The following is a 24,713-nucleotide window of genomic DNA, read 5'->3' as shown; positions in this document are numbered from 1 at the left end:
TATTAAATCCTGGTAATCGACTGGATCCCTCAGTTGATCCATTTACAATGATTTTATGAGTTAGCAGAGAAGCCTCCTGGGTCATCAAAGGCTCGCGTGACTTACACAGCCAGAGTCACAGCGTTGCTTCTGCTATGCTGCTCAAGCACAGGGCTTTGTGGTAGGTGTTTGCACTGCAGGGCCCTGCCTGCCGTCACAGCACCATCGGCTCCCAGAGCAACATGGCAGTCACTGATGTTATTTCACAATATTTGGGTGCTGACAAAGGGGTTTTTGTATACAACCCGCTTACCTCTTCCCTGTTCTTAAGCACAAAAGGCCAAAGCTTCTGCTCCCCGCCTGACACCAAGAGGTGCGGGAAGAGCAGGAACAGATGAAGCCCATTATCAGACCTTTTGGATACGTACAAATGAAGGACAACATATGGAAGACCCAATTAGTCAAACTCCAGCCCCAAAACAAAGACGCTTTAAGACTGTTAGTGGAACTACATCCTCGATAAGACCCGTATCTGCTCCATTTGTGCTGATGAAAACCACAACACCTCTGCTAAGAGCTGCCAACGTCCCTTTTGCTCATACCCAAGTCAGACGTCAGGTTTGTTGCTGAAACTATGGCTTACACAACACAGCCACTTCCAGCCTGACTGAGATGCTCGAGTCTGGTACTTGCCCTCCGTGCTCACAGACTGCCCCGACCTCTCTGACTTTAGATTTGCGGTGCCCCAGCAATTATTCAGGACTAGCACCACATTAAAAAAAAAAAAGCAGACAGCGGTAGACGTGTTTGCAGAAAGAGAGGATTACATCTTGCTCCTATTGCCCTTCTAACAGCATCCCTAGCTCCCAGCGAGCAGGCACCCTGATTAACCAACCCAGCAGCTCGTTACAGCAGCCAAGTTCAGCGAGAGTCTTTTGGAAAGTAACTGCGAGCGCCCGCCTTTGTCCAGGCCTTGTGCTGGGCCATGGAGCGAGTGGAGGCCCAGGTGCCTTTTGACCTTCTAGAAGGATGAGAGTTCTTTAATCCTCTTATAACAAACTATACTGATCTCTTATTTTCCTCTTGCAGCGAGTACTTGCCCCAAGGGAATCCACGTAATGTGAGGGACACAAATGGTTTCATTTGTATGGAAGGATGAATTAAAGGCTTTCAGGTGCTACGGCAAAGGGATAAACAAGATATACATGGACTTCCATGCAGATGATAGATGAGCAGTGCTGAAAACAATTACAAAAACCGGCTTCAGAAACTGTGGCAGACGTCTGAAGCTGGTGCCACAAACGTCCATAACGTTTTGAAGCCTTGGGCAAGGAAGAATGGGATCTAAGCGGAAAACCCTGGTTGTGCGGTGCTCCCCAAACTGAAGGGAAGAGCCCACCAGCAGCAGTCACCGCTCCTCACGGGAACGCTGCTTGTGGCAGAACTTGAGGGAACATGAAAGTGGAGTGCAAGCAGAGCGATTGCCCCAGAGCCCCGTCCGGGGTGCAGCCCCCACGCTGGTTTAAGACCCGTAGCAGCGGGGTTGTTGAGAAAAGGCTTCTTTATTCTATCATCACGTACCAGCATGAGGAGCACGACCAAGATGGGAACATTGCACGGAACAGAAGTATCTCCCTGGCCACGTGTCTAAGTCAGTGCTTGAAAACCCATCACGTAAATCAGGAGGTTTTCCTGGCAAGCACAAGTCATCTGTTTCTGAAGAACTCGGGGTTGGTTTTTAGTGGAAGCTGAGGCCTCCAGACTCAAGACAGTAAGCTCTAGCAGCACTTCAGAGACAAAAAATCCCACGCCATTCTTCCCGAATCAAAAGTCAGGAAACTCTTAACGCTTCTGCTGAAGCGACAAGCTTGCCAGGCAGCATCCCAGAGCTACCCTGGCACGTCCATTTTACTGGTCTGGTTAAATATACTGAGTGCGGCACTGGAACTCAGGAGCTGAATTGCCTGTGGGGTTGTTTCTAGGAGTGCACAGCTGAAGGGAAGGAGTCTTGAAGGGCAGGAGAAATTCCCAAAACTGTGTAGAGGCAGTAGTTGCAAAAGCCTATCCTGTCCGCATCCCTCATCACTGCGATCTCATGCTGGTATGGAATAGGAAACAAAGTGGATTCTTTGCCCAATATGTGGAGGAGCAAACACAGCTGTCTCTGAGCTTGGCATGTAACGTTGAAAATCTTGCTAACGGAAAGCCAGTCAGCCAATACCACGGACCTGGCAAAACTGCCAGTTTCTAAGATCTGTAGCGAGACTTCAGTTCTCAAAAGGTTCAGAGATGAGATGCTCACCATGGCCCCAACCATCTGTTGAATTTTCTTTCAGCAAACACATATGTATTTTTTTCCGAGCTGTGGCTTAAAGCCCAGAGTGTGAGACTTCCGAGTCCTGCAGCTGTGCAGCACTCTGTGGCTCTGCCCGTACCCATTTCTGCTTCTCAGTGACAGTGTCAGTGAACAGTATAGCTGGATGGGACTGGTTTTTTTGTTTTGTTTTATTTTAATTACACAAGGCACTCAAGCTCTTGGAGAGAAACCAAGGCAGCTCTTTGTGCAAAAGGACAGAATCGCTGGCTGAAGAGATGGCCTTTCCGCAACATTCAACTTGAGCATCAGAAGCGTACCAGTACATTGAAACACCAAAATGGATTACAGACCCTGCAGTTAAGGCTTTGGTTCAAAGAACCACAGAGTACTCAAAAGAAATCTTTTCAAAGACCTGCAAAGCTTCTGTTGTGCTGGGGGAGCACACAGGGGAACTGAGGTGGGCTGTGAAGCTCAGAGACTAATCTGACACAACCCATTATGTTAAGTAAAAATAAATAAGCAATTAAAGTGACCTTTGCAAAAGAGCAGGAAGAAGCAGATGAGCTTTTATCAGATTATTTAGGTTTGTGCCATTTCACATGTGATATAGGAGTCTGAAACAAGCATTTGTTCTCAAAGGTAGAGAGCGCCGAAGGATCCTACCCTTAGATTGAAAGGACGAGGACAGTAAAGCCACACTTTGCAAAGAGATTCACATTCCCAGGAAGAATGAGCTAGAAAAGAAATCAGTTGGACCAAGAGGCTCAGCTAAAAGACAAGAAGCGTGTTTGGGAAAGTGACGATTTATTCTTCTCTCCTTCAAGTCATTACGAAACAGATTTTTGCTCTCAAGCCAATCATAAGGCAAAAAAATTGTAACACAGACTCCCACAGTCCCATTTGTTGAGTCGACTATGTTAAGACTAGTGTAAGACTTCAACGACAGAAGACTTTTGGTGAGCATTTTTATGTATTCCACTTTCTAAGTAATCTCTTTGTTTCCTCAGTCGGGCTGCCGTAGAGGCGAAACACCAAACTCCAGAACTTTTACCATCCATAGCCAAGTCATTAAGAGTTCAATACTAGCTTCAATCAAAGGCACAAGGCCAAAGCAACACAAGTCAGTAGGACCTGGGCAGTCTCACTAAATGTATCTGGGTTTTTTCCTTTTTTTTTTTTTTTTTTCATGTCCAGTTTTAAGCCTTCAGCTTTTAGCGAAAGCTCAGCTCCTCAGAAACACAAACCTGCTCCACAAACAAAACACTGAAGGTGTTTCCTCCCACATTTCAACAGCATTTTCCTTCTTTGCTGTTATGTCAAAGAAAACAAACAGCTTAGGAGCAAATCAGTTGTGCAGACAAAGGCTACAGCTACTGGACTCCACTGCACACGTAAGTGAGAAACTAATTTCCAGGGTTACTGGTGGCCTGTGAACTGGAGGAACATTAACATTCTGCTCAAACTTGTCATGTCTTGCAAATCCCAGGGTCCCTCTGACGACAGAAAAAGGTGCATTTAAATAATTTGTAAAATTTCTCCATTTCCATAAGCCATCATTAGTACATGGAATGATAAATATGCTTTAAAAGACTTAACAGTGGTCCCAAGGGTAACTTCTGACTCCAGCAAACAGAACTGATCAGCATAAAACAAATAAAGACGCATCTTACTTTACAAATCAAAGGTTACAAACACTATAAAATAGACATACCCCCCTCAGCCACTGGAAAATTAATCATTACAGTCAGATTTAATTAGTTCCACTTAGCAGCCCTAGATTTAGAGGGGACTGTACCTCGCTGTCGCTACCACGCATCTGCGTACTTCCCGCTGCTCCTGTTCATGCGAGGGGAAAGGACATTTTGCTGAGAACAACCTCTTTAAGAAATATGAACAAGCACATTTCTGAGAACTTATCTGTGAATACAGGACTGTCCAAGTAGCTACAAAACCAAAAGGAAAAGCACTACAGAAAGCCGATTTCCAAATTCATGTTTTAAAAACTATTTGCACATATAAAAATGAAAGATGCCAGGGCTCCCATAAGATTCTTAAAAAAAACCCCTGGGTCTGCTTTGTCTTCACGCAACTGAACAGATTTCACTAATTCTACTGGGACCAGGAACTGTTGTAATACATTTAGACTGTCTGCTTTTAATACTACTAATGAAAATACTTCTACCCAAAGTACTCCTAAGGAAAAAAAAATGAAAATTTCTCCACAGTCCAAAAAATGATGAATAACATGAACTTTGCTGTACAGTTGTAAGCTTGTTTTGAGTCAACAAACACCTTACAATGCAATGTCTGGACAGGAAGGGACGGAAGGAGGCCGACTTCGAATTATACCTAATGTGCTCACAAGCTTTCCCAGTGCCCAACCTCACAAAGCAGCTTTCAGTCAGAATACCTGAGTCTAACTGATGCAAATAATATATAAAATGCATGTGTAGTTTCACTTGCGTTTCACATTATCTCCTGCATTCTTGCAGATAAGTTAAAAAACTGCAATACCTCTACAAAATTATATACCACTTTGAGCCAAACCAGCAGCAAATTCTCTTCCATCATTCATTTCAGCCACAGCTTGAACAGATTGTTCAAAGTGCTCTATAAAACTAAGACACTGTACAAGATGCTTTGCTGCCACTTCTTCTACCGTGATGCAGCACAGCTCGGTAGTTTGGAATGAGATCAGAGTATCAGTAGCAATACTGACAGCTTTGCTTCTACCTGGGACAACATTACAGTTCTTCGTTTATTCCACTTACCACCTGAAACACTATACGCTCTTAGGAAGGAATGGTGCTGTAGCCAAGTGTTTCGGTGAGTCCAGAATAAACCAGAAACCTGTAGGCTTATTCCTTCTCTCCACGGACAATCCTGTGCTGTAAGACAACCTGCTGCATTCCCGATATTTAATGAGCATTTAGTAAGACTGACATCAGTGAGCTCTGGTTCACCAGAGCCCCATGAATGTCATGGTCCACACTACAATTATCCTCTGAACCTCATCATCAATACCAGGAAAACCAGCTTAGTATGGCACAGCTTGTCCATCCCAGAAACAGGGATTAGATTTAAGACTGACATGACTTCTCCAAACCAGAGATGCTTTCCCAAAGGTTTTGTGTGTTTGAAGACAAAAAAGGTGCAATATAGCATCTCTCCTCAAACCCTGAAAAGTAAAGTGACTTGAAGATAAAAATGCCACCATTGGAAGGTCTACTGACACCCAGTCTATGCTGGCACCCAAATAGGGAGTGGATGAGCTTCTGTGTTAAATACGTATTTGTCAAGGTTGATTAAGTCTATGTCATCTGAAAACAGGAGAAACATGTATTTGAGTGTTTCCCCAAGGAAGAAGCTCTCCATCTTATCTCGTGGCTCTGGATTACTGGGATTCTGGACGTTGTTAATGGAAGTATAACCACCTGTAGGAACCTGTGCAGAAAAAAAAAAAGCAGAAATTTTGTATATTTCAATAATCTAAAATAAATTATTTTCACTTCTTAACATCCAGATGCACTTGGAGAAAATAAGTGCTAAGAAACAGACCAGCATGTTTTTAATTTCATACTTGTTTTTCATTTACGTATAAAACTTCAGTTATGAAAAAAATCTCACTGCATTTTAAAAGAAACCACAAGGATAAAATGAAGCAAAATGTCCATTTATGCTTAATTTAAAGAGGTGGCACAAAGAACATCCCCTTGAAGCTTCTGGACAAACGTACAGCAAGTAACCAGTGCAATTTCTACCTTAGAGTTGGTCAAAGTATCATACTTATTCTCTTAGGAACAGACCATGGATATTTAATGGCCACTGGCATCTAGGCCACACTTTTACAGCATATCAGAGCGATATCTCCATGAGCACTGTAGTCAGAATGAATACAAAAGCATTAAAGCACTAATGCCATTTCGTGGCAATTTTTCTTTTTTTTTTTTTTTTGGCAGCTTCAACCAAAGGGTTCTTTCAATTCAGCCAGGTACTTCTCAGCTTCTGAATTCTAAAAAAGATCGCAGCAGAGATTCTAACAGCTTCCAAGAAGATGCAGAGACACTCTGGTAGTCTGCATACAGCTGCTGCATTTTACTTTTTCATCAGTGCAATATAAGTTCTTTCCCTGAATGTACTAAGTAATGTATCTCAAACCATAAGGCACTGCATGAACTGAATTTTTCTGTGTGTTCTTCTGAACTTCCCCACAGGTATTTGATGACTCTTGAAAGACAGTAGGTTTCCAAAGTTCTTGTTAGAGAGCAAGTGAGCAAATACAGTCCTGACAGAACAAGGCCATTATAAGCTGACCTTACCCGTGTGTATTTATTGAAGTTCTGCAAGATTTCCCAGCCCCAGTCTTGGTATTTCTTATCACCAGTGAATCTGTACATATAAAAAAGGCTTTCCACAGTTTCTGGTCGCAGTAAGTTGTGCCTGTCTGCAGGCTGCAAGAGAAAAAAAGGCAAGAATAATTCAGACAGGGAATTTCCTCAAGGACACATGCAGGAAGAAAAACAGTGATTCCCATCTCCGTCTACCCCAAAGAGTTTATTATGCATAACTCAGCTGCTAAATACACTCCAGGAGTAATTAAAAACAGGGGCTAGAAAACACCTAGAAAGCAAGGCAGCAAAAGAACAAGCTGCTCCACACCAGAGCACATCACCAGTATCCAGCCGAGAGGTTCAACAGCAGAAGAGAGATACAGAGGAATCATGGAATTACAGCCCAGGCCAACTATCTGTTCACCTTGATTTCCACATCTTTGTGGCCCTTTTGTGCATGAAGATTGAAGTGTACGATCTCCGGACTCAGGCCTGTCTCTACCTGAGCATACATCTGGTAACAGGTTTCTATGAGGGCTTCAGCCAATTTCATATGATCGGCCGTCAATCCATTGTGAGCTCCCAGTGCCAAAGTACCAGGCAAAAAGCAAACCAAGTGATCCTGCAAGACAAGACAACTCTTACTGGGGAAAAAATTACACAACAGGTAGTTGTGTGTGTGCAGGCCTCTCTGTGTCCCCGTGTGTGTGTCTTCCCCCCCCCCCCCCCCCCCCCCTTCTTCGAAAGTACCAAGAACTTGAGGGTAACTTTTTAACGATCTGATGTAATGTAGCATGAGGCAGGCAGCACTAGTACAGAGACATCACTAATTTGGAAAATGTACAAGACTATGTGTTTTTACATCAAGTTTCTGAAAAAAAGGTCTTGTGTCAGGGCAAGGGGGAAGAGAGCGTCTTTTGGTTTACCAGAAGTATACATTTCATACCAACTCATAAAGGGGGGTGAGCAGAATCGCCTAAAGGTTTCTCAATAGAGACACCTAAAGGGACAACATACAGGACAAACTGATCATCTGAATTTAATTTTAACCTTGAAATGGAACAGAGATGGGAGTCAGCCACAGAAAACAAAGCTTTGGAGAAGGGGGAGAGGTCAGCTGAAGGAGAGTTTCATCATTCTGAAAGAATCCCCTTAGCATTATTGTAAGAGAGACAACATCTGCAGAGATCATGAGATCCACTGATACAACTGGAAAACACCGATAAGCTTTCAATCATACTTGTGCCTGAAAGCTCGCCCCTTTCTTGCAACTTTGTTATTTGGGGTAATAAAAAGCTATTACCCATCACGTCTATAGAGCACCAAAGATGCAAGAGCACCATTTTTCTAGGGAGTCTGGGATACAGCTGGCTCCCAGGCCCACCACCAGCTCTCCTAGACCTGCACTCTTGCTTACAGCCAGCCAAATGCCACAGATACCAGGCACCTTGAACAAAACATCTCTGGCTCTTTGTGTATGGAAGAGGGGCACCTGAGGATGACCACGTGAAGAGCATTCATAGAATCATAGAATCATTAAGGTTGGAAAAGACCCTTAAGATCATCGAGTCCAACCGTTAACCTGTCGCTGCCAAGCCCACCACTAAACCATGTCCTCGAGCACCACGTCTGCCCGTCTTTTAAATCCCTCCAGGGATGGAGACTCAACCCCTGCCCTGGGCAGCCTGGGCCAGGGCCTGACAGCCCTTTTCGTGAAGAAGTTTTTCCTAATATCCAACCCAAACCTGCCCTGGCGCAGCTTGAGGCCGTTCCCTCTCGTCCCATCACTTGTTACTGGGGAGAAGAGACCGACCCCCGCAGCTCCAGCCTCCTTTCAGGCAGTTGCAGAGAGCGATGAGGGCTCCCCTCAGCCTCCTCTTCTCCAGGCTGAGCCCCCCCAGCTCCCCCAGCCGCTCCTCCCCAGCCTTGTGCTCCAGACCCTGCCCCAGCCTCGCTGCCCTGCTCTGGCCACGCTCCAGCCCCTCCATGGCCGCCTTGGGGTGCGGGGCCCAGCGCTGAGCACAGGATTCGAGGGGCGGCCTCACCAGTGCCCAGTACAGGGGCATGATCACCTCCTGGTCCTGCTGGCCACACTATTCCTGATACAAGCCAGGATGCCATTGGCCTTCCTGGCCACCTGAGCACACTGCTGGCTCATGTTCAGCCGGCTGTCGACCAACACCCCCAGGCCCTTTCCCACCGGGCAGCTCCCAGCCGCTCCTCCCCACGCCTGCAGCGGTGCCTGGGGTTGTTGTGCCCCAAGCGCAGGACCCGGCCCTGAGCCTTGTTGACCCTCACCCAGTGGCCTGGGCCCATCGCCCCAGCCTGGCCAGGTCCCTCTGCAGAGCCTCCCTGCCCTCCAGCAGATCAACACTTCCACCCAACTTGGTGTCCTCTGCAAACTGACTGAGGGTGCCCTCCATCCCCTCGTCCAGATCATCAATGAAGATACTGAACAGGACCGGCCCCAACACTGAGCCCTGGGGAACACCACTCGTGACCGCCCGCCAACACCTGCTTCTTTTGTAGGTAAATCTGAAACGCCAGGTGTGCAAGTGTCCACATATATTTTTGAATTATGGAAAATAGATAATACATAAAATAGGCACTGCCTCAACAGTTTCAGGCACTGGAATTTTATGACCAAAACAGAAAAAAGAGAAAGAAAATTTGACTCCAGCACCAAAATGTTCAGTCTTACGGGAACGTAAATGGATTTACTAGAGTAACTCAAAGAGAAGGCCCCTGGTTTGCACAGGTGAGACTAGCATCTACAAACCAGTTACTCAGTACTGCCATCACACTGGCTATATTGATAGGCTTGGCTTTTTTTTTTTTTTTTCCTTTGGAGGGGGAAGAGGGCAAGACAGCACAGAAGCTTTGCACGTGCCTGTCCATATGTTGATGTTGGGTTTTTTTGTGGTGCTGGTGGTGGTTTTTCTGTTTTCTTTTGTTGTTGTTTTAAATGCAGTTACAGTTCTTACCATCTTGGCACTGAAATGGCCATGAGCAAGCTCTCCGACAAAAGTGAGCTTCTTGGGTTGTGATCTCTGAAGAAGATGCTTTTTCACTCCTTCTATGGCTCTCATATAGTCTTCCAACAGTCTGTGAATTAAAATCATTCCCAGTTGGCTCACATACACACCGTCAGAACACATTTAATCAGAGCTGATGTTCAGCTCAATCCTTTTGGAGACTGTTACTTCAGTCTGAAGAACAATATTTAACCAAATGTGAAAACTGACAAGAAAACCTCAAAGTCACCATCAACTGGACATTAACTAGTTATCACTGCCATGGAGCACTATTGGGTTTACTTGAAAAGTAAACTAAATAATTTAAGTCTTAAAGAAAACATACCCCCAACTCTGTTTCTAGGCAGTAACCAGATTTTATTTCAGGAATCCTTATAAATATAGTAATTGAAATCACAGAAAATCTAGGCCAGTAAGGACCTCTTGGAGGTCTCTACTTCAACCCTCTGCTCTGAAGCAAATTCAATTAGATAGGTTGCCCGAGGGCTTATCCGAACAATTTTTTAGTGTCTCCATCCAAAGATGGAGATTCAATGACTTTGAGCAATCTTTTCCAACGTTTGAGCACTCTCATTGTGAAACATTGTTTCACAGTATTTAATTGGAATTTCCCTTGTTTCAAAGTACTTTTATGTGGAAAAAGCCCTGTTGAATAATTCCATTTTGAGGCTCACAAAATGCCATCGTTCATGGTCCCAAAGACAATGGTTCTCTGTTTACAGTGAGGTACGGCTTGGAAAAAGCAGTGATGCAAACTTTCTTTGTAGTCAGGCACCTGCTTTGATATAAGACGATGCCTCAGAGAGACACGTTGTCACTCTGTATGCATTAAATTCCTCGACATGAACGAGTCCAACATAATTAGGTTATAAGCAGATAAAAACTGCTTGGATTTTTTGTCTTGTTTTGGAGGAACCCTTCTTTTCCAACATCCCTAATTCCTCTGCTCCTTGCAAACATCCTGTTGCACTTATCCAGAGCAGATAAGAGCAACATAAGAGACCTAAAGCAAAGTTTACACAAACATCAAACTTCAGTCTCCTCTTCTAAGAAAAGTTATTCCTTATGGATTAAATCTCCCACCTCAACCATCTTGTAGGATTCACCTTTCCCTAACAAACCCAGAGAAAACGCAGACATCGCTGGTGAAATAAAGTATCATCAGTACTTCAGAAGTGTCTCATTATGCTCCATATTTACTGCAAAGACTTAATTCCCTTCTGTCTGTAACACTCCTCACACCTGATGTGCTGAGGAAGAACAGTTTCCTGAGGAGGAGAAGTTTTGAGATCAAGCCTAACTCTCATGCGGTTTTCACATCAAGTTACCACAGGTCCCTCTTGCTTGCTTGGCTTGCTTTTAAAAACAGCGATATTTTCAGTTGCCTGTTAGGCACACGCATTATTTTTCTTTAAGCAGCAAACTACAACAGAAAGTTTTACAGCTCACAAAATTCTCACACCGATATGAGAAGCGGAAAGAACTTACTCGTTTTCTTTTTTCCCACCCTGAATCCATTGCTTGAGCAAATACTCATAGTAGCTGTCAGCTCTGGCTCCCAGAGTATAGACACCCAAGTGAGTGAACTGCCCGCTATTGGTATTTATGAACATAGGCACTAGTCCATCATTTTTCCCTGAGAGGGTGTGAACGTGCTTCATCACCTCATCTACAGCTTTCTAGAAGAAAGAAAATAGCAAACATAAATTACAGGTAGAATCATAGAGTCATAGAATCGTTAAGGTTGGAAAAGACCCTGAAGATCATCAAGTCAAACCGTTAACCTATCACTGCCAAGCCCACCACTAAACCATGTCCTCGAGCACCACATTTGCCCTTCTTTTAAATCACTCCAGGGATGGAGACTCAACTCCTTCCCTGGGCAGCCTGTGCCAGGGCCTGACAGCCCTTTCGGTGAAGAAGTTTTTCCTAATATCCAACCTAAACTTCCCCTGGCGCAGCTTGAGGCCGTTTCCTCTCGTCCTATATAAATATATGCATAAATATATGTATAAATACGTCCTGCATAAATAATGCATAAAACTGTGGCTAGTAACTTCAGGCCGATAACAAATCTTTAACTACCCTTTCTCAAATTAGCATCAGGGACATCAAGTTCAGCTCGTGTAATACATTAAATACAGGATTTCAAACTTGCTGACTCTCCAAACATGATGTTCTGGATACACTTAAGTACTCTGAAATAATTATAACTATTTCCTTTCCTTCAAGTAAGCCCACTCAAAAGCCAGTACCATGGCACAGGGCTATCATCTGACTTACTCATATTTGCAAAGTAGAACTCCAGCTAAAATAACAACTACGTGAATCATGCAATAGCTAAAACTTCTTTAAATAACTGCGCTCTTCAAAACTTGAGCTGTGGACACAGTTTAAAACAATAAAACAACATCGCCAAACAAAAAGAAGAGTGGAAAATACTCTTTTCTCTGGAATTCTTTTTATTTCAACTAACTTTTCCTTATACTGTGACCTGCGGTCAGACCCTTACGTAGTGAGTCACATTTTAGTTCCTTGGATGGCAACACCAAGGTTTTGGTCTTTGCACTTAGATAATGGCATCAAGAAACTGCACACAGAATTCTGACCACATTAAGCAAAGCAGTTTCACAGGCCCCTGTTTAGCTTAGTACTTTTTCAAAACCTGACAACCTAGTGTCAAACAAAAATGGCAGTGATAAAAACTGGGGGGGTTGGGGGACAGTGGGGATGGTGTTTGTTTTGGTTTGGTTGTGGTTTGGTTTTGCCGGGTTTTTTTTGGTTGTGGGTTTTTTGGTTTGGGTTGGGTTGGGTTTTTTTTTTTTTTTTTTAAATCAAAAACTGTTTCTGAGGGAGAAAAATAATTATTCACCTCCCCTACTACTTTTTGGTATTTAAGAAAATAATTGGAATTACTTTGTTTCTCTTCCTTCCCTCATCTAGAGCTTCACAACTCCTTTAACGGCACTTAGAGACTACAGAGACCACGTGTATTGATGGAGGGTCAGCAGTGGAGCTGTAGAGAGGTGGAAAAAGAGGAAAACATCGACTGCTTCTTCCATACCTGAAATTTCTCATCTCCAGTGAGACGAGAGAGCTCCCTAAACTCCAGTTGAATACTGGTCACCTCTGCCACAGTGCTGTCGGATGTCCAGCGAGGTGGATGCGCAGTGCCCCGGCCAATGTTGACATCAGAATATGGTATCTTGGAGGGGGTCTTGAATGCTGGCATAAGCCTGTTCCCAATGTCTTTCTAAAGAAAACCCAAGAGCGCAGGACAAAACAACAAACAAAACAAAAAATAAATATACACACACACACTCTCCACTTTAGATTTTCTTTCACCAAGCAGACAGAAAAAGAGAGAACAGCAGCTTAGTTTTAGCTGGTGCAAGAAAGCCAAGAATTAAAAAGGGCCATGGATTTATTCATAGTAATGACTACACAGTTTCTACCTTGTTCCTAGTACTGCATGCCTCATTTGAGTCTGCAATCCCTAGGCAACGTGATGTAATTCTGAAGTCATTGACCGCATCTAGCTAATCTAAAGAGGAGGCTGATGCTGTTAAGACACACAGAAAGGGAGACAGAAGACAACTATCGCTCTTTGCCAACCATTTCTTTCCTCTTTTGTTTCATGAACTTTATTATGGTCAGCTCTCCATCAACAGGAGAACAGGCATATAAGAATACCTGATAAAACACAGCAAGGCTCTGAGGTTATCCAGAGAGCAAAAAGCAGCACAGGCTTAAAAGATTAATGGCAAATCCCTTTCCCACCACTTTCAGATATGAAACTGTTAAAAAACAGCAACATTTAACTTTCTGATGGATCTTCCCTCAACTTTGCCCAACATGGAATACACAGCCCAGTCTCCTTTGTAAGACTAGTCACTCACAGCTTTTTCCAGGAAGAGGCTGTCTCCAGAGAGGTGGTAGGTGCTCAGCAAGCCCCCCAGGATTCGAATAGTGCTCTCAAAGAGGTTCACATCCACATTTTTATCAAATACTAAATCATTTGCTACCCATTTTCTTGCTTCTTCAAATTCTGCAAGGTATAAAAGGTAGTTCAGTTACGAACTTCTGGCATGTTCCAACAGCTGAACTAGAGACATCAGTACTCCATACATCCATGACAGTTACTTGTATCTGTCTACAGAGATCACCATTTTAGGCGCAAAACTAAAATGAAGAGCATGTGCTGGGAGAAGTTTGACTACCATCGGCGTAATTCTTATTCAGCATGCATCATAAATGCATACAGACAGAAAAACCCACCAAAATAAAAAGTTCCTAATAGTCTAAAAAAAGAAGAAATTGAGGAATTCTTCATTAAAATAGCCCAGAAATTGAGATCTTTTAGGTCCTTCCATTTCACTTGTCAGACAATTAGTTACACTTCCACAAAGGCCTTCCAAACTTTTTTAATTAAATCTTTTTAAACCAAAGCTGGTATCTACCAAGATAACAGATAGCATTTTCAGTTAACAGCCATTAATACCTTTAGCCTAGCACTGTCCTGGGGAGCCTGCCTCCTCCTTCAGCACTTAATCCATAAAATCCCGACAGCCTGCAGTTTTTTCCCCAGAAACAAAACCGGTTGTTTATCACACTACTAATTCAGAAAGGAATGTAAAAAAAGCCATTTTAGATTCAATAGTTGGCTTAGCAGCAGCATCACTCAATGACTGCTCTTGCACAGGGTCTAACTCCATGGTGCATGTGAGTTGGCTTAGCCTTCACTGTTAGAGGCATGAGCTATCTCAAACCATCTCACACCTTCCAGAAACTCCTGCTGGTGAGCAGACACAGAAGAACAACCTGTTTCCCAGAAACTGAAGGTATTCCACAGCAGATTAACTCTAAAGCAAAAGGATGCCTCTGGGTCCTCAAGAAAAAAAATGGCTTGGACGTTGGGTAGACTGAGAAGAACCACAGAAACATCTCTGCTGTCAGATGTGGGCACTGTCTAGCAGTGCAACGGAAAAGGTAAGGTCCTCTTGCACAGAAGCATTAGCATTCATCCGCCTGTAAGAAAGATGGGCAACCTCAAACAGAACTTCCATTTATACAGCATTTGTTACTCAGAAGAAACCCCAGGAGCTTTCTGAGGCAATCAGCAAAAGAACTGCTATAAAATATGAAGAAGCCTTCACCAAGAAGCCATTTTCAACACATCTAAATTACTAATAATTTATTTTAAAAGCTCTATGCAGTTCACAATTTTTTATGGGGAAAAAAAAGCAGCATGCTGTCAACTTGATGAAACGTCAAGATAGCCTGCTCAGGCCTAGAGCTGCAAACACATGATATGGAGCTTTCGTTTGATTTAATATTTTACACAGACTTCAAAGGTAGAAGAGACAGACCCATGAAAGACTTTCACTGTTTATTGTCCCCCTGCTAGCAGCCCTGTTCTTCCTATCTTGACACAAAAAATTGCATGATTGACAAGTTTACAAAGGTGGCTATCTACCAAGGTTAAATAGATACAGTTCCAGAAATTTTTAAATACCACTAAAAAGCCCAGCATCACAAAAAAACCCCAAACAATTCTTAAATGCAAAATTTTTCTTAAATAATCAAATAATGATTTTTCTTAAATATGAATTGCAGAATTTTTGGCTCAGTTTTTAAAATCTGTTTGAAAGTTTTCTAAAATAGTCACTTCCAGAATAGCTGTGAAAAAAAACACAGAGAGCAGAGCAGTTCAGGAAGGAGGCAGTGAACACTCCCCTTCTCCATCCATTGATTCCCTCCAGAAACAACCTTCTTGGATCCAGATATGAAATACTGATCAGAGATGTGATAAACCCAACCGAGGAGCTTTCAGGCTAACTACCCACAACCGACAGGCAGGAATCCTACAGTGGCTGTATAACGGCACAAAGATAGCACTAGGGTTTTAGTACAGAAACAAAAATCGGGACGCTTAATAACACACTCCTCAGTTTCTAGCAGATATATCCATTGTTACATGTAACAGCACAGTATTTTTTTTCTAGCTCAAAATTCTATTCCAAGAAAAATGGTGTCCTTTAATATAGTTGGGGTTTTTTTAATATTTCTTTTTATACACATTCGTTATGTATATATATGCATATACCTTCACAGGAAAACTAAACTTATTGACTGCGTGTAATAAACGTTCCCCTCAAAGAACTCGGAACATGTACTGCCTGAATAGAAAATAAGGAATTATTTTAGAGGGAAAAAATGGAGGAGGAAAAAAAAATTACCTTCTTTTAAGCCTAAAATCCACATGGTATCCAAGGCATCAATTAAGGTAAGCCCAAGTCCAAACCACTCACTGTAGGACTTCGACAGAGGCTTCAGCTCATCATGGCCCCAGGCAAAATCCTTGTATCCTTTCCACGCGTGGCGGAAGGCTTCTATCACAGCCAGCTGACGCTCGTTTATGGGCACTGCAAAAGGAAACCAGCACCTTGCTCAAGACTTCTGCAGGGGAGTGATACAGCTATACCAAACACCATTTTGCTGCATTCTACCCAAAAGAAACTTTCTGCAAACTAAATGGTCAGTGTAATGGAAAAACCATCCTCAGATTATTCTTTTCAGTACAGCCTTTCCTCTGTGGAATAACCAGTCAATGTTTCTGGTAAGCAATTCAGCCAGGTGGAAAGAGATCTCTCTCCCTGGCCAAAAAAAAAAAGTCACTTGTGCAAATAAAACATTAAAATAATCACATGCACAGTTGTTAGATGAGTATCGCTAAAGCTCAAACACCTGAAAGTCAGGAAATAGCAGAATTAAGATTGCTGAAATCAACTGTAATTCAGCTGCTGAATACACATGCTTAACGATACAATCCTCAGCTAATTTACTACATACCATTTTTTTCATCATCTTCCCTGTCTCATTCATTGCTTTCTGCTAAATTTAAAATCAGTTGTACAAAATGATTTCTCTTCAACTTTTAATTTAACACAAAAAAAAAAAGAAAATTTATAGTTTTCATCTTAGGCAAAGCCATGTCTTTTTCCATGGTTCTCCTGAAATTTTTGCTCGCAATTCGCCATGAAGTTGAGCTTATGTTACACATCCAACATGAAAAACTTCAAGCCCATCAGCTGAAATTTTGCAAAATTATAAACAAACAAAGATTTCTAGAGTGGGAAACTCCAAGCAGCGTAACTAACCCCATATACATTAAGCTAGCAAAAGCCAAATACATCACATTGTAACACGCCACGTTTATCGTATCAGAACTTCCTCATACGAACCCAGAAAGCAGAACAGGTTCTTTACTCCACTACGACAGCAACTGCAAAAACAACTCCTACAGCTTTCTGGTGAGCCTCAAAAATAGTTCGGGTTAATCGAGGAAGTCACTTTCCCTGTATTCACACAACAAAAGGAAAAGGAAGCTGTCCCATGCAAGCCCTCTCTGTTTAGACTATCCTTTCCTGGAGAAAAGAGGGAATGTCTGCGTCCTCCCAGAGGCTGTATTTCCAAGATTTGTCACTAAAATTTATTTGCAAATTCTGAAGGCTAATAAGCGTGAAGGCTGTCATGGTGGAATAAGGACACTGACAGGCTTGGATGTTCTAGGTAAATAATCCTTCCTACGCTTTTTGTTTCCTTTAATTACAATAAATAAATAAAATAGATGTGTGTGGGGAGGAATTGCACAACTTCAACCATAAAAGTGAACAGAAATAAAAATATCATTAACCATGCTGTTTACCTGGCTCCTTCTGGTCTTCAGCTTCCACAGATGAAGGTTTTTCTGGTTCCTTTATTTTACTAGATGGAGGTTCAGTGCTCTGGTCAGGTTCTATCACTGCTCCTCTCCAGCTGCAAGTACAAGGGATTGTGATTAAGACTTCATTTGATCACAGAAAGTCATGCAAATGAGGGAGACTTACCTCTGCATTTCCTTTTTCTCACAATACTTTGATAAAACAGGAGTTGGATTTTGTATCAAGGATTAAAATAACTATGTTGTCCACTAGATAATTTTTCTGGTCAAAGAAAGTAATTTCTAGCAGAGAAATTTTACTGGGTTAAGAAATGTGTCTTACAGGCTCTAGATATTTCATTAAATATCTTGGCAATGGAATTTAATAAAGAACCTCTAAAAAGATATAAAACACCTGAGAACGCTGCATTTTATTATCTACCAGCTCTGAAATGATCATAGGAGCCACTAACACTAAACAGTACCACACAAATGATGATCATCAAAAACTCATCAATAAGCACAAAGGACTAGCTGCTTAAAGTACTTGCTTTACTACCACGGGGTTCGCAAGCCTTCCCTGCCACCACAAATGCATAAATCAGGTTTTACAGTTTTTTATTAAGAATCTCCTGAAGGAGAAGTCTTTCAGAATGGCCTTCAAGTCAAGCCAAGTTCATATCAAGATCAAACAATCTCAACCATGCTGTTTAATGTATAGATATAGAATCATAGAATCATTAAGGTTGGAAAAGACCCTTAAGATCATCGAGTCCAACCATTAACCTATCACTGCCAAGCCCACCACTAAACCATGTCCTCGAGCACCACGTCTGCCCGTCTTTTAAATACCCCCAGGGATGGAGACTCAACTCCTTCCCCGGGCAGCCTGTGCCAGGGCCTGACAGCCCTTTCGGTGAAGAAGTTTTCCCTAATATCCCACCTAAACCCGCCCTGGCGCAGCTTGAGGCCGTTCCCTCTCGTCCCATCGCTTGTTACTGGGGAGAAGAGACCAACCCCCACCTCGCTACAACCTCCTTTCAGGTAGCTGTAGAGAACAATAAGGTCTCCCCTCAGCCTCCTCTTCTCCAGACTAAACAACCCCAGTTCCCCCAGCCGCTCCTCATAAGACTTGTGCTCCAGACCCTTCACCAACTTCGTTGCCATTATACGTTGCCTTTGAGTTCATGATATGCCTCTTAAGGGAACCAGGCTTACAGCACCTTTAAAGTTTATATTGTTTACAGTCAGCATACCTTATGACTTACATAAATCCCATCATTTCATTTCTTATTTTCATTCTTTAAATTTGTAACTAGTCTTCACTATGCTTTCATTGCTCTCCTAAGTTTTCCTGTTACCACCCATTTAACTCTACAAGTTATAGCATGAGCGCAGGAATAAACCACTTCAAGTCATTCTGAGAGATTTCAGATAATACCAACAGACAAAACGCTGCTGCAGGCACAGTTCTGGTGCTATGACCAGCTCAGCTGCACTGGTGCTGAGAAGGACACAAACATATAAAAAAAAACAAGCCTAGTGTTCCAAATCTTAAGAACCTCTGCTGAACTGGGAGTAGTCTCTTCTATATCCAAGTTACATCCCTTCAGTTATTCCCAAGTCAAAATATTTCAATCAATAATATCTTAGCGAATAACATAGTATAAATATAATCATAGCAGCACAGACCCTTTGTAAAAGATATTACTATATCTGCATAAGGGGTCTTTGAACTGCATGATTAATCTTTTTAAGAAAGCAGTAAGCATATCTTGTACAGTTACATGCACACAACTACATACATGTCTACGGCTTCTGCCAGTTCCACTTGGGCCTCCTGTGCCCAGTGGCATCGTACCCCTAACCAACACGGACGCTGGTGTAATTTTCCAAGTCTGGCCCAGGACAATGACACTTGTGGCAGTATTATTGCATTGGTACTGGTACATTAATATTTATTCCAAAACAAACAGCGGAAACCTACAGACACTGAGAATTCTCCTGAGCCTCAGGAGTGTCTAAGTGCATTAGAAATACAGCCAGCCTGGTAGGGCTCCAAATCCTCTGCAGTTCTGCAATGCAAACAGTAAAACTAGAAAAGCTGCACGTTCATCGAAATTAAAGAAGTCCGCCTAGCAATATCAACAGCTGCCAGGCCAGACCTGAGAACAAATATATGCAAGGAAAGAAATCAACCTCCGACACAAACAACAAAAAGCCCTTACAATTCCCACTCCAACATCCAATGGATCGTGGCAGGGGGGAGCGGGGAAGCACTGTAACTTCCTGGAAACGTTTCTACCTGATAATGGATTTCTCCGTTTTCTCTTCTTTATCAGCCTGGACCGGCTCTTCCTCAATCCTGCTAGAATCACGTCGGGTCTTCAGTCTCACATCCCTCCGTGGTGGCTTGATCTGAAGATTGGAAGGACCATGCCGGACATGAGGCGGTTTTGGCGGCTTCTGAGAAAATAAAGGGAAAAAAAATGTGCTCACTACATTGCAGAGATGGTAAACTTCAAACCATAAATCAACAGCATTCCAGGGTTAAACATAACTTCAGATAATTCTTACTTTGATATCATATCAGCGTGCAAGTTCTGCCCTGAATAGAAGGTATGCTAAAGACCTTGGTTTTTTGTTTGTTTTAAACTTTTTGTAAAATTATACACTTCTTAAGTTTACACTGATAAATTACTTTTAAACTACCTCTACTGCTACCAGATATTAATTTAACAGAAGGCACTGCCAAAGGATCGTAAAGATATTTGATTCCATTTTACTAGGTACAGTAAATTTTTATTAGAATTATCAAAAAGCATGCCAAAGAAAAGCTTACACAATGCCAGTGTTGGGTAATACCAAGAATTACTACACAGTAATACATGTACATTTGTGCACGATGAGGGAAAGATTTCATACAAAATTTCGTATTCATTCACTGGAAGTCCTCAAATTCATGAGGTAAATACACGAAGAGCAACACAGTAACCTGTGTTCCTCTACTCCACTAATCCACGCAGGCAGTTCATGTTTCTTTCCCAAACGTAACTCTTCAAAACCTACTAACATCTGGTCTGTTTGCTGCTATTTTTCCGGCTACCAGAAAAGCTGTTCCAGTTCAGCGTGACACCGACTGTATCCTACGTCTCATGTTCAGCCACGGCTATTTAGGCTCCTCACACCAGCAGGACTGACGTCCAGAGCGCTCCAAGTCCAAACAAATTAATCATAGCAGGAAAGTGAAGCCTCCAGTAAGAGGTCATTGTGACCTAAAGTCCTGGCACTCCTAGGTATATCAGTGATTAAGAAATATCATACTGAACACATAAATAAAAAAGGTAAAGCCAAGAAATACTATACCAAAGCCTTTCCTGAGAGAAGAGCATTCCACCCAGAGCAGACTTTTATTGCAAGTTATAACGCTTTTCTCCTCAACAACTGTTGGAACCAAGCAGTATTTGCAGCTTTCACAAACTCTTTGGTAGCTTTATAAAACTCATTTCTCCTCATAGTACCTGTGGTGAAAGCTCTGGGTAGTCTCCAAGGTTGGCATCTGCTTTCTGGGGTGCTGGTAGAACGGCTGGATTTGCCAGCTTTAATCCAGGAATTTGTGGTTCTGTTCTCTGATCATCCAACGATTTGTTTGTTAGGCCTACACACACAAAACTGCTCAGCACAAGGAATCAACAGTTTAGGCTCCAGCTAGAAATTTGTAACAGTTTGCAGCATTCGCATAGGAGATGCACCTCCAAAAAGTGTTTCCATTCACAAAACATTGATGAACACACATGGATTGTTAGATACAAAGCATCCTTTGGCATTAACACTCTCCCTAATGTGCAAGGAGGCTGCTAAAAGGCACATGCTTTTTTTTAATTACTATTATTTTAGCTTCTCAATACAGGAAGTAAGATAATATCAAAGGTAAACGAGCCTTTGTATTGTAGAAAAGCTTGGAATTTCTAATCTGATGGGCACTCAAAACCAAGAGAGGATTATCTTATCCTACTGTTTAGGTTTGGGTTACAGATACCCATATATCAACATAATAAAAAAAAAAAAAAAAAAAAAAAAAACACCAAACCCAAAACACTCACAGCCTCCAAATCTTAATCAACTAAAACAAAACATTGCTCTAGTCAAGATAAATGATGAAAAGGCACCTAAAAAATATTTCTCATTAAGCAGAAACAAGTCATTGAAACATGTCACATAAAACCATCTGACAACTATGCTTTAACGGGTACACCCAGTCATCGTCAATAAAAATTAAAACTAGTTATAAGAACTACAACAATCTCTTAAATATAACACATGCATTCCGGTCATTCTGAGCTCTGCAGAACACGTACTTTTCCAGGGTTCCCCCATGCTTGTGTATGAAATGACTCCGCAGACTGCCAAGAAGGCAAACAGGAAGAGAATTACGCTCCGCTGTAGTCGAGACAGCTGCTTCCATTTCTTTAGGAGAGAAAATAAGTAAGAGGAAGAATATTTAGCAGGACATTAAGAGCCTACTCAGTCAAAAATAAACTCTTATCGGTTTCATTCAGAGCAAGAAATGCAAAACTGAGGAGGTTTAATTTTACCCTCTGTTTCCAACTGCAGACATCCATCGCTTATTTTCTTTGACGATAGAGAAAACAGAAATATAACATGCTAGCATATGGCACAGCAGGCTCGGAGAAACATCAGAGCCACTTGCTGCAAGAACCTCAGAGGCTGCCAAGCACCGAGATTCCCAGAGAGCATCACCTACAGTGCGCTGACTTTCATCCCCGCCATGGCTGGCTGACCCGTGCATCTGGCCAGGTATCAACTGGGAAACGAGCCAAAAGCCTCCTGCCTCCCTTCTGGCCAGGGAGGTACTGCAGAACATACACGCAGAATAAGAAACAGAAGAAAGTGGTAGGAAAACTCAAAATGTTACTGCAGCAAAGAAGAAAGGCTCAAAACAAGCTAAGCAGCAGTCGCTGGACAAGAAAAGCCAGGCACCCTGCCTCTGACAAACACGTGTGGAACTGTCACACAGAACAGGTCCTGCCACTACAAACAAAGTCACTGACCCACAGCAACATGAAAATGAAGTAAACCAACAGAACAACAAGCAAGACAAACCCACAATGTTTTCAAGTTCAGTCCTGGGCAAAAATGTGCTTTTAAAACTGAAGCATATACAACAAAATCACTAGAAGTCAGACAGCAAATGCTACATCAGCCTGAGAGAGAAGTTTCCTCCATTTAGAGAGAGAGCAGTTGGAGTTAATGGTTAACTGCTAAATTACCATTTTGTTAGTTTTCTAACAGTCCTATCAAAATTCACCAGAGCAGCATTTGCTACTGGTTTTGGCATACAGAGAAGGTGCTTCAGTGCTAATGCTACGCTTGGGAACAACGCGCAGTTTCCTACAAACCATTCTACACCCCACAGCATCCCCGTAGTCCTCATCCTCTTAATAACAACCAGAGGCTGCAAAGGTTTCAGTGAAGAACTGTCCGTGTGCTCGCGCTGCCGGGTTTCCCATTTTCCTGCCGCGCTGCTGACAGCGCAGCAATCCTGTACGCCCTTCCCTATGCACACCACAAGATGCTGATCCAAGCCCTTCGCCTTCGCCTCTACCTGCACGGCCAGCCGTATCATCACCTCCCAGCTGCAGAAGAATGCTTGAAACCCAGCAGCCCTGTGTTTCTTCAGGGTAGGATGGGAAAAGAGGCAGTGACTGTGGTGTCTTGGGGTGGGTAGGAAGGAGGCACAAGAATACAGGAGGGCATTCACCACCGTCTTACTTTTTTTTGATGACAAAGAATAAAGACAAAAGGAAGCGTGAAATATCTTCTGCCCTACCCCCACATTTCCCTAGCTATAATAAGAGAGAAGGTGCTATACTGTGTCCCTAAACAAGTTCTTCATATGCTTCATCTGGCCACCTGTAAAGCCTCTATAGCTGCCTATACCTCATCTCCTATCTGCAATACGTGTTATCTTGTCCCTTTGACTCACACCTTCCCACCCCCGGTAAAGCTGCCTGCCCACTCCCTACTCCCAAGCAGACAAGACAGTCACTTCCACACCGCTCTGCTGGAGGCCCCTCTTCTGGCACTCAACCTTCCTGCAGAAAGCAGAACTGTTCCCTTTACCCTACCAGGGCAAAGGACAGGGCTCCCCCTTCAAGCCCTAAAACAGGGGGAAAAGGCACCGAGACTAAATCCCACCCCCCCAACTCCTGCCCAGAGAGCATAGCGGTGCCCCCCAAACGCCCACGAGCAGAGGGCAGGATTCCCCCCAAACGCACACCACGTTCCCCCGCAGCCTCAGTCAGCCTGCGCCCCACAAACCCCACCAGGCGGGGAGCTGCCACCCGCAGACGACTGCTCTCAGAGCCCCCAGCCCGGGCCACCCCTCCCCAAGGCCCAGGCCGTCCCCATCGCCAGGGCCCACAGCTCCGGCCCCCTCCCCCGCTCGGAGCAGGGGGCCCCAGGCCAGGCCCCCCAGTCCGGCTGCACCCAAGCCCAGGGTCGCCCCTCATCGCCCGTCCCCCCCCAGCTCGGGGGTACCCGCCACCACCGGCTCCAGGCCGGGCCCGGCCCTCACGGCCCGCAGCCCCCCGCGGCCTGGGTCCCCTCAGGGCCCGGCGCCCACCCTCACCCGCCAGCAAGAGCGCCGCCTCCAGGCCTTGCTGTTATTGTAGCCGCCGGCCCCCACCGCCTCCTCCGGGCTGAGGGTGACGGAGATGAAGTCCCGTCGCGGCGGCGAGGCGGCGGCGGCGGCGGCACCCGAGTACATGGCGGCGCCTCAGGGGCCGCAGCCCGCCCGCCCGCCGCCCTGCGCGCCGGCCGCCATCACCCCGCGCCTCCCAGCGCGCCGCGGGACGGAGCGGCCGCTTCCGGGTGCCGCTCTAGCCCCAGAGCACTTCCGGGACTCTATGGCACCCCTAGCAACAGCCGCGCCGCGCCCTAGCAACGGCGGCCGCGGGGCCCAGCGGCCCCGCCGCGGGCAGCCATGGGGCGGCGAGCGGCGGCCCGGAGCGGCGGGGAGGGAGCGCGGGGCTCGTCCTCCCCACCGCGGGCAGGGAGGCGGCAGCCGCGGCCCGCACCGGTGCCGCGGGGGCCCTGCGCCGGCCGCCCACCCGCAGCAGCCGCCGGGGGTGCCGCGGAGCTCGGCCTGGGCTTGGTCCGAGCCCCAGCAAAGCCAGGCGGCGTCCCGGCACCGGCGCCTCTTTCGGGCAGGGGCTGGGGGTGTCTCGGGACTGAATTTCTTCGGCTTCTTCCCCGTGCTGGCCCTGGCTTTCTGTACTCTCGCCGCATAGCCAGGCCCTGCCCGGCGAGGCTTCGGCTGCCCGGGC

At 44.3% G+C, this 24,713-nt stretch overlaps 1 protein-coding gene across 4 annotated transcripts; it reads right to left on the bottom strand.

The window, feature by feature from the left end:
* Positions 1-86: 86 nt before the first annotated feature.
* MAN1B1 (mannosidase alpha class 1B member 1) lies at positions 87-24,194 on the bottom strand. 4 transcript variants are annotated; one of them, XM_082327185.1, is made up of 13 exons: positions 24,017-24,194; positions 21,723-21,831; positions 20,886-21,022; positions 19,670-19,830; positions 17,371-17,480; positions 15,902-16,087; positions 13,562-13,710; positions 12,727-12,915; positions 11,151-11,341; positions 9,612-9,732; positions 7,052-7,249; positions 6,616-6,747; positions 87-5,740 (listed from the first exon to the last, which is right to left on the bottom strand). In XM_082327185.1, exons 1-13 carry the CDS (start codon positions 24,152-24,154, stop codon positions 5,537-5,539), a joined length of 2,025 nt encoding a protein of 674 aa, XP_082183311.1. In that variant the 5' UTR covers positions 24,155-24,194; the 3' UTR covers positions 87-5,536. The 4 variants fall into 4 exon arrangements, with proteins under 4 accessions (XP_082183311.1, XP_082183313.1, XP_082183312.1 ...); XM_082327187.1 differs by having other exon boundaries at positions 20,886-21,036; positions 24,017-24,105; XM_082327186.1 differs by lacking the exon at positions 24,017-24,194 and adding an exon at positions 22,991-23,074.
* Positions 24,195-24,713: the final 519 nt, after the last annotated feature.

Source organism: Platalea leucorodia, assembly GCF_965183815.1.
Source record: "Platalea leucorodia genome assembly, chromosome: 15".
NCBI lineage: Eukaryota > Metazoa > Chordata > Aves > Pelecaniformes > Threskiornithidae > Platalea > Platalea leucorodia.
Note: the sequence above shows the minus strand (reverse complement) of the source record. Positions and strands in the feature narration are given on the sequence as shown.

Excerpts from the sequence above, each read along its gene's own strand:
- MAN1B1 (XM_082327185.1), bottom strand. The coding sequence starts at position 24,154 with ATGTACTCGGGTGCCGCCGCCGCCGCCGCCTCGCCGCCGCGACGGGAC. Across the intron at positions 21,832-24,016 it reads GGCGGCGCTCTTGCTGGCGG|AAATGGAAGCAGCTGTCTCG; the intron begins GTGAGGGTGGGC and ends TCTCTCCTAAAG. Across the intron at positions 16,088-17,370 it reads TGAAGACCAGAAGGAGCCAG|TGCCCATAAACGAGCGTCAG; the intron begins GTAAACAGCATG and ends TTCCTTTTGCAG.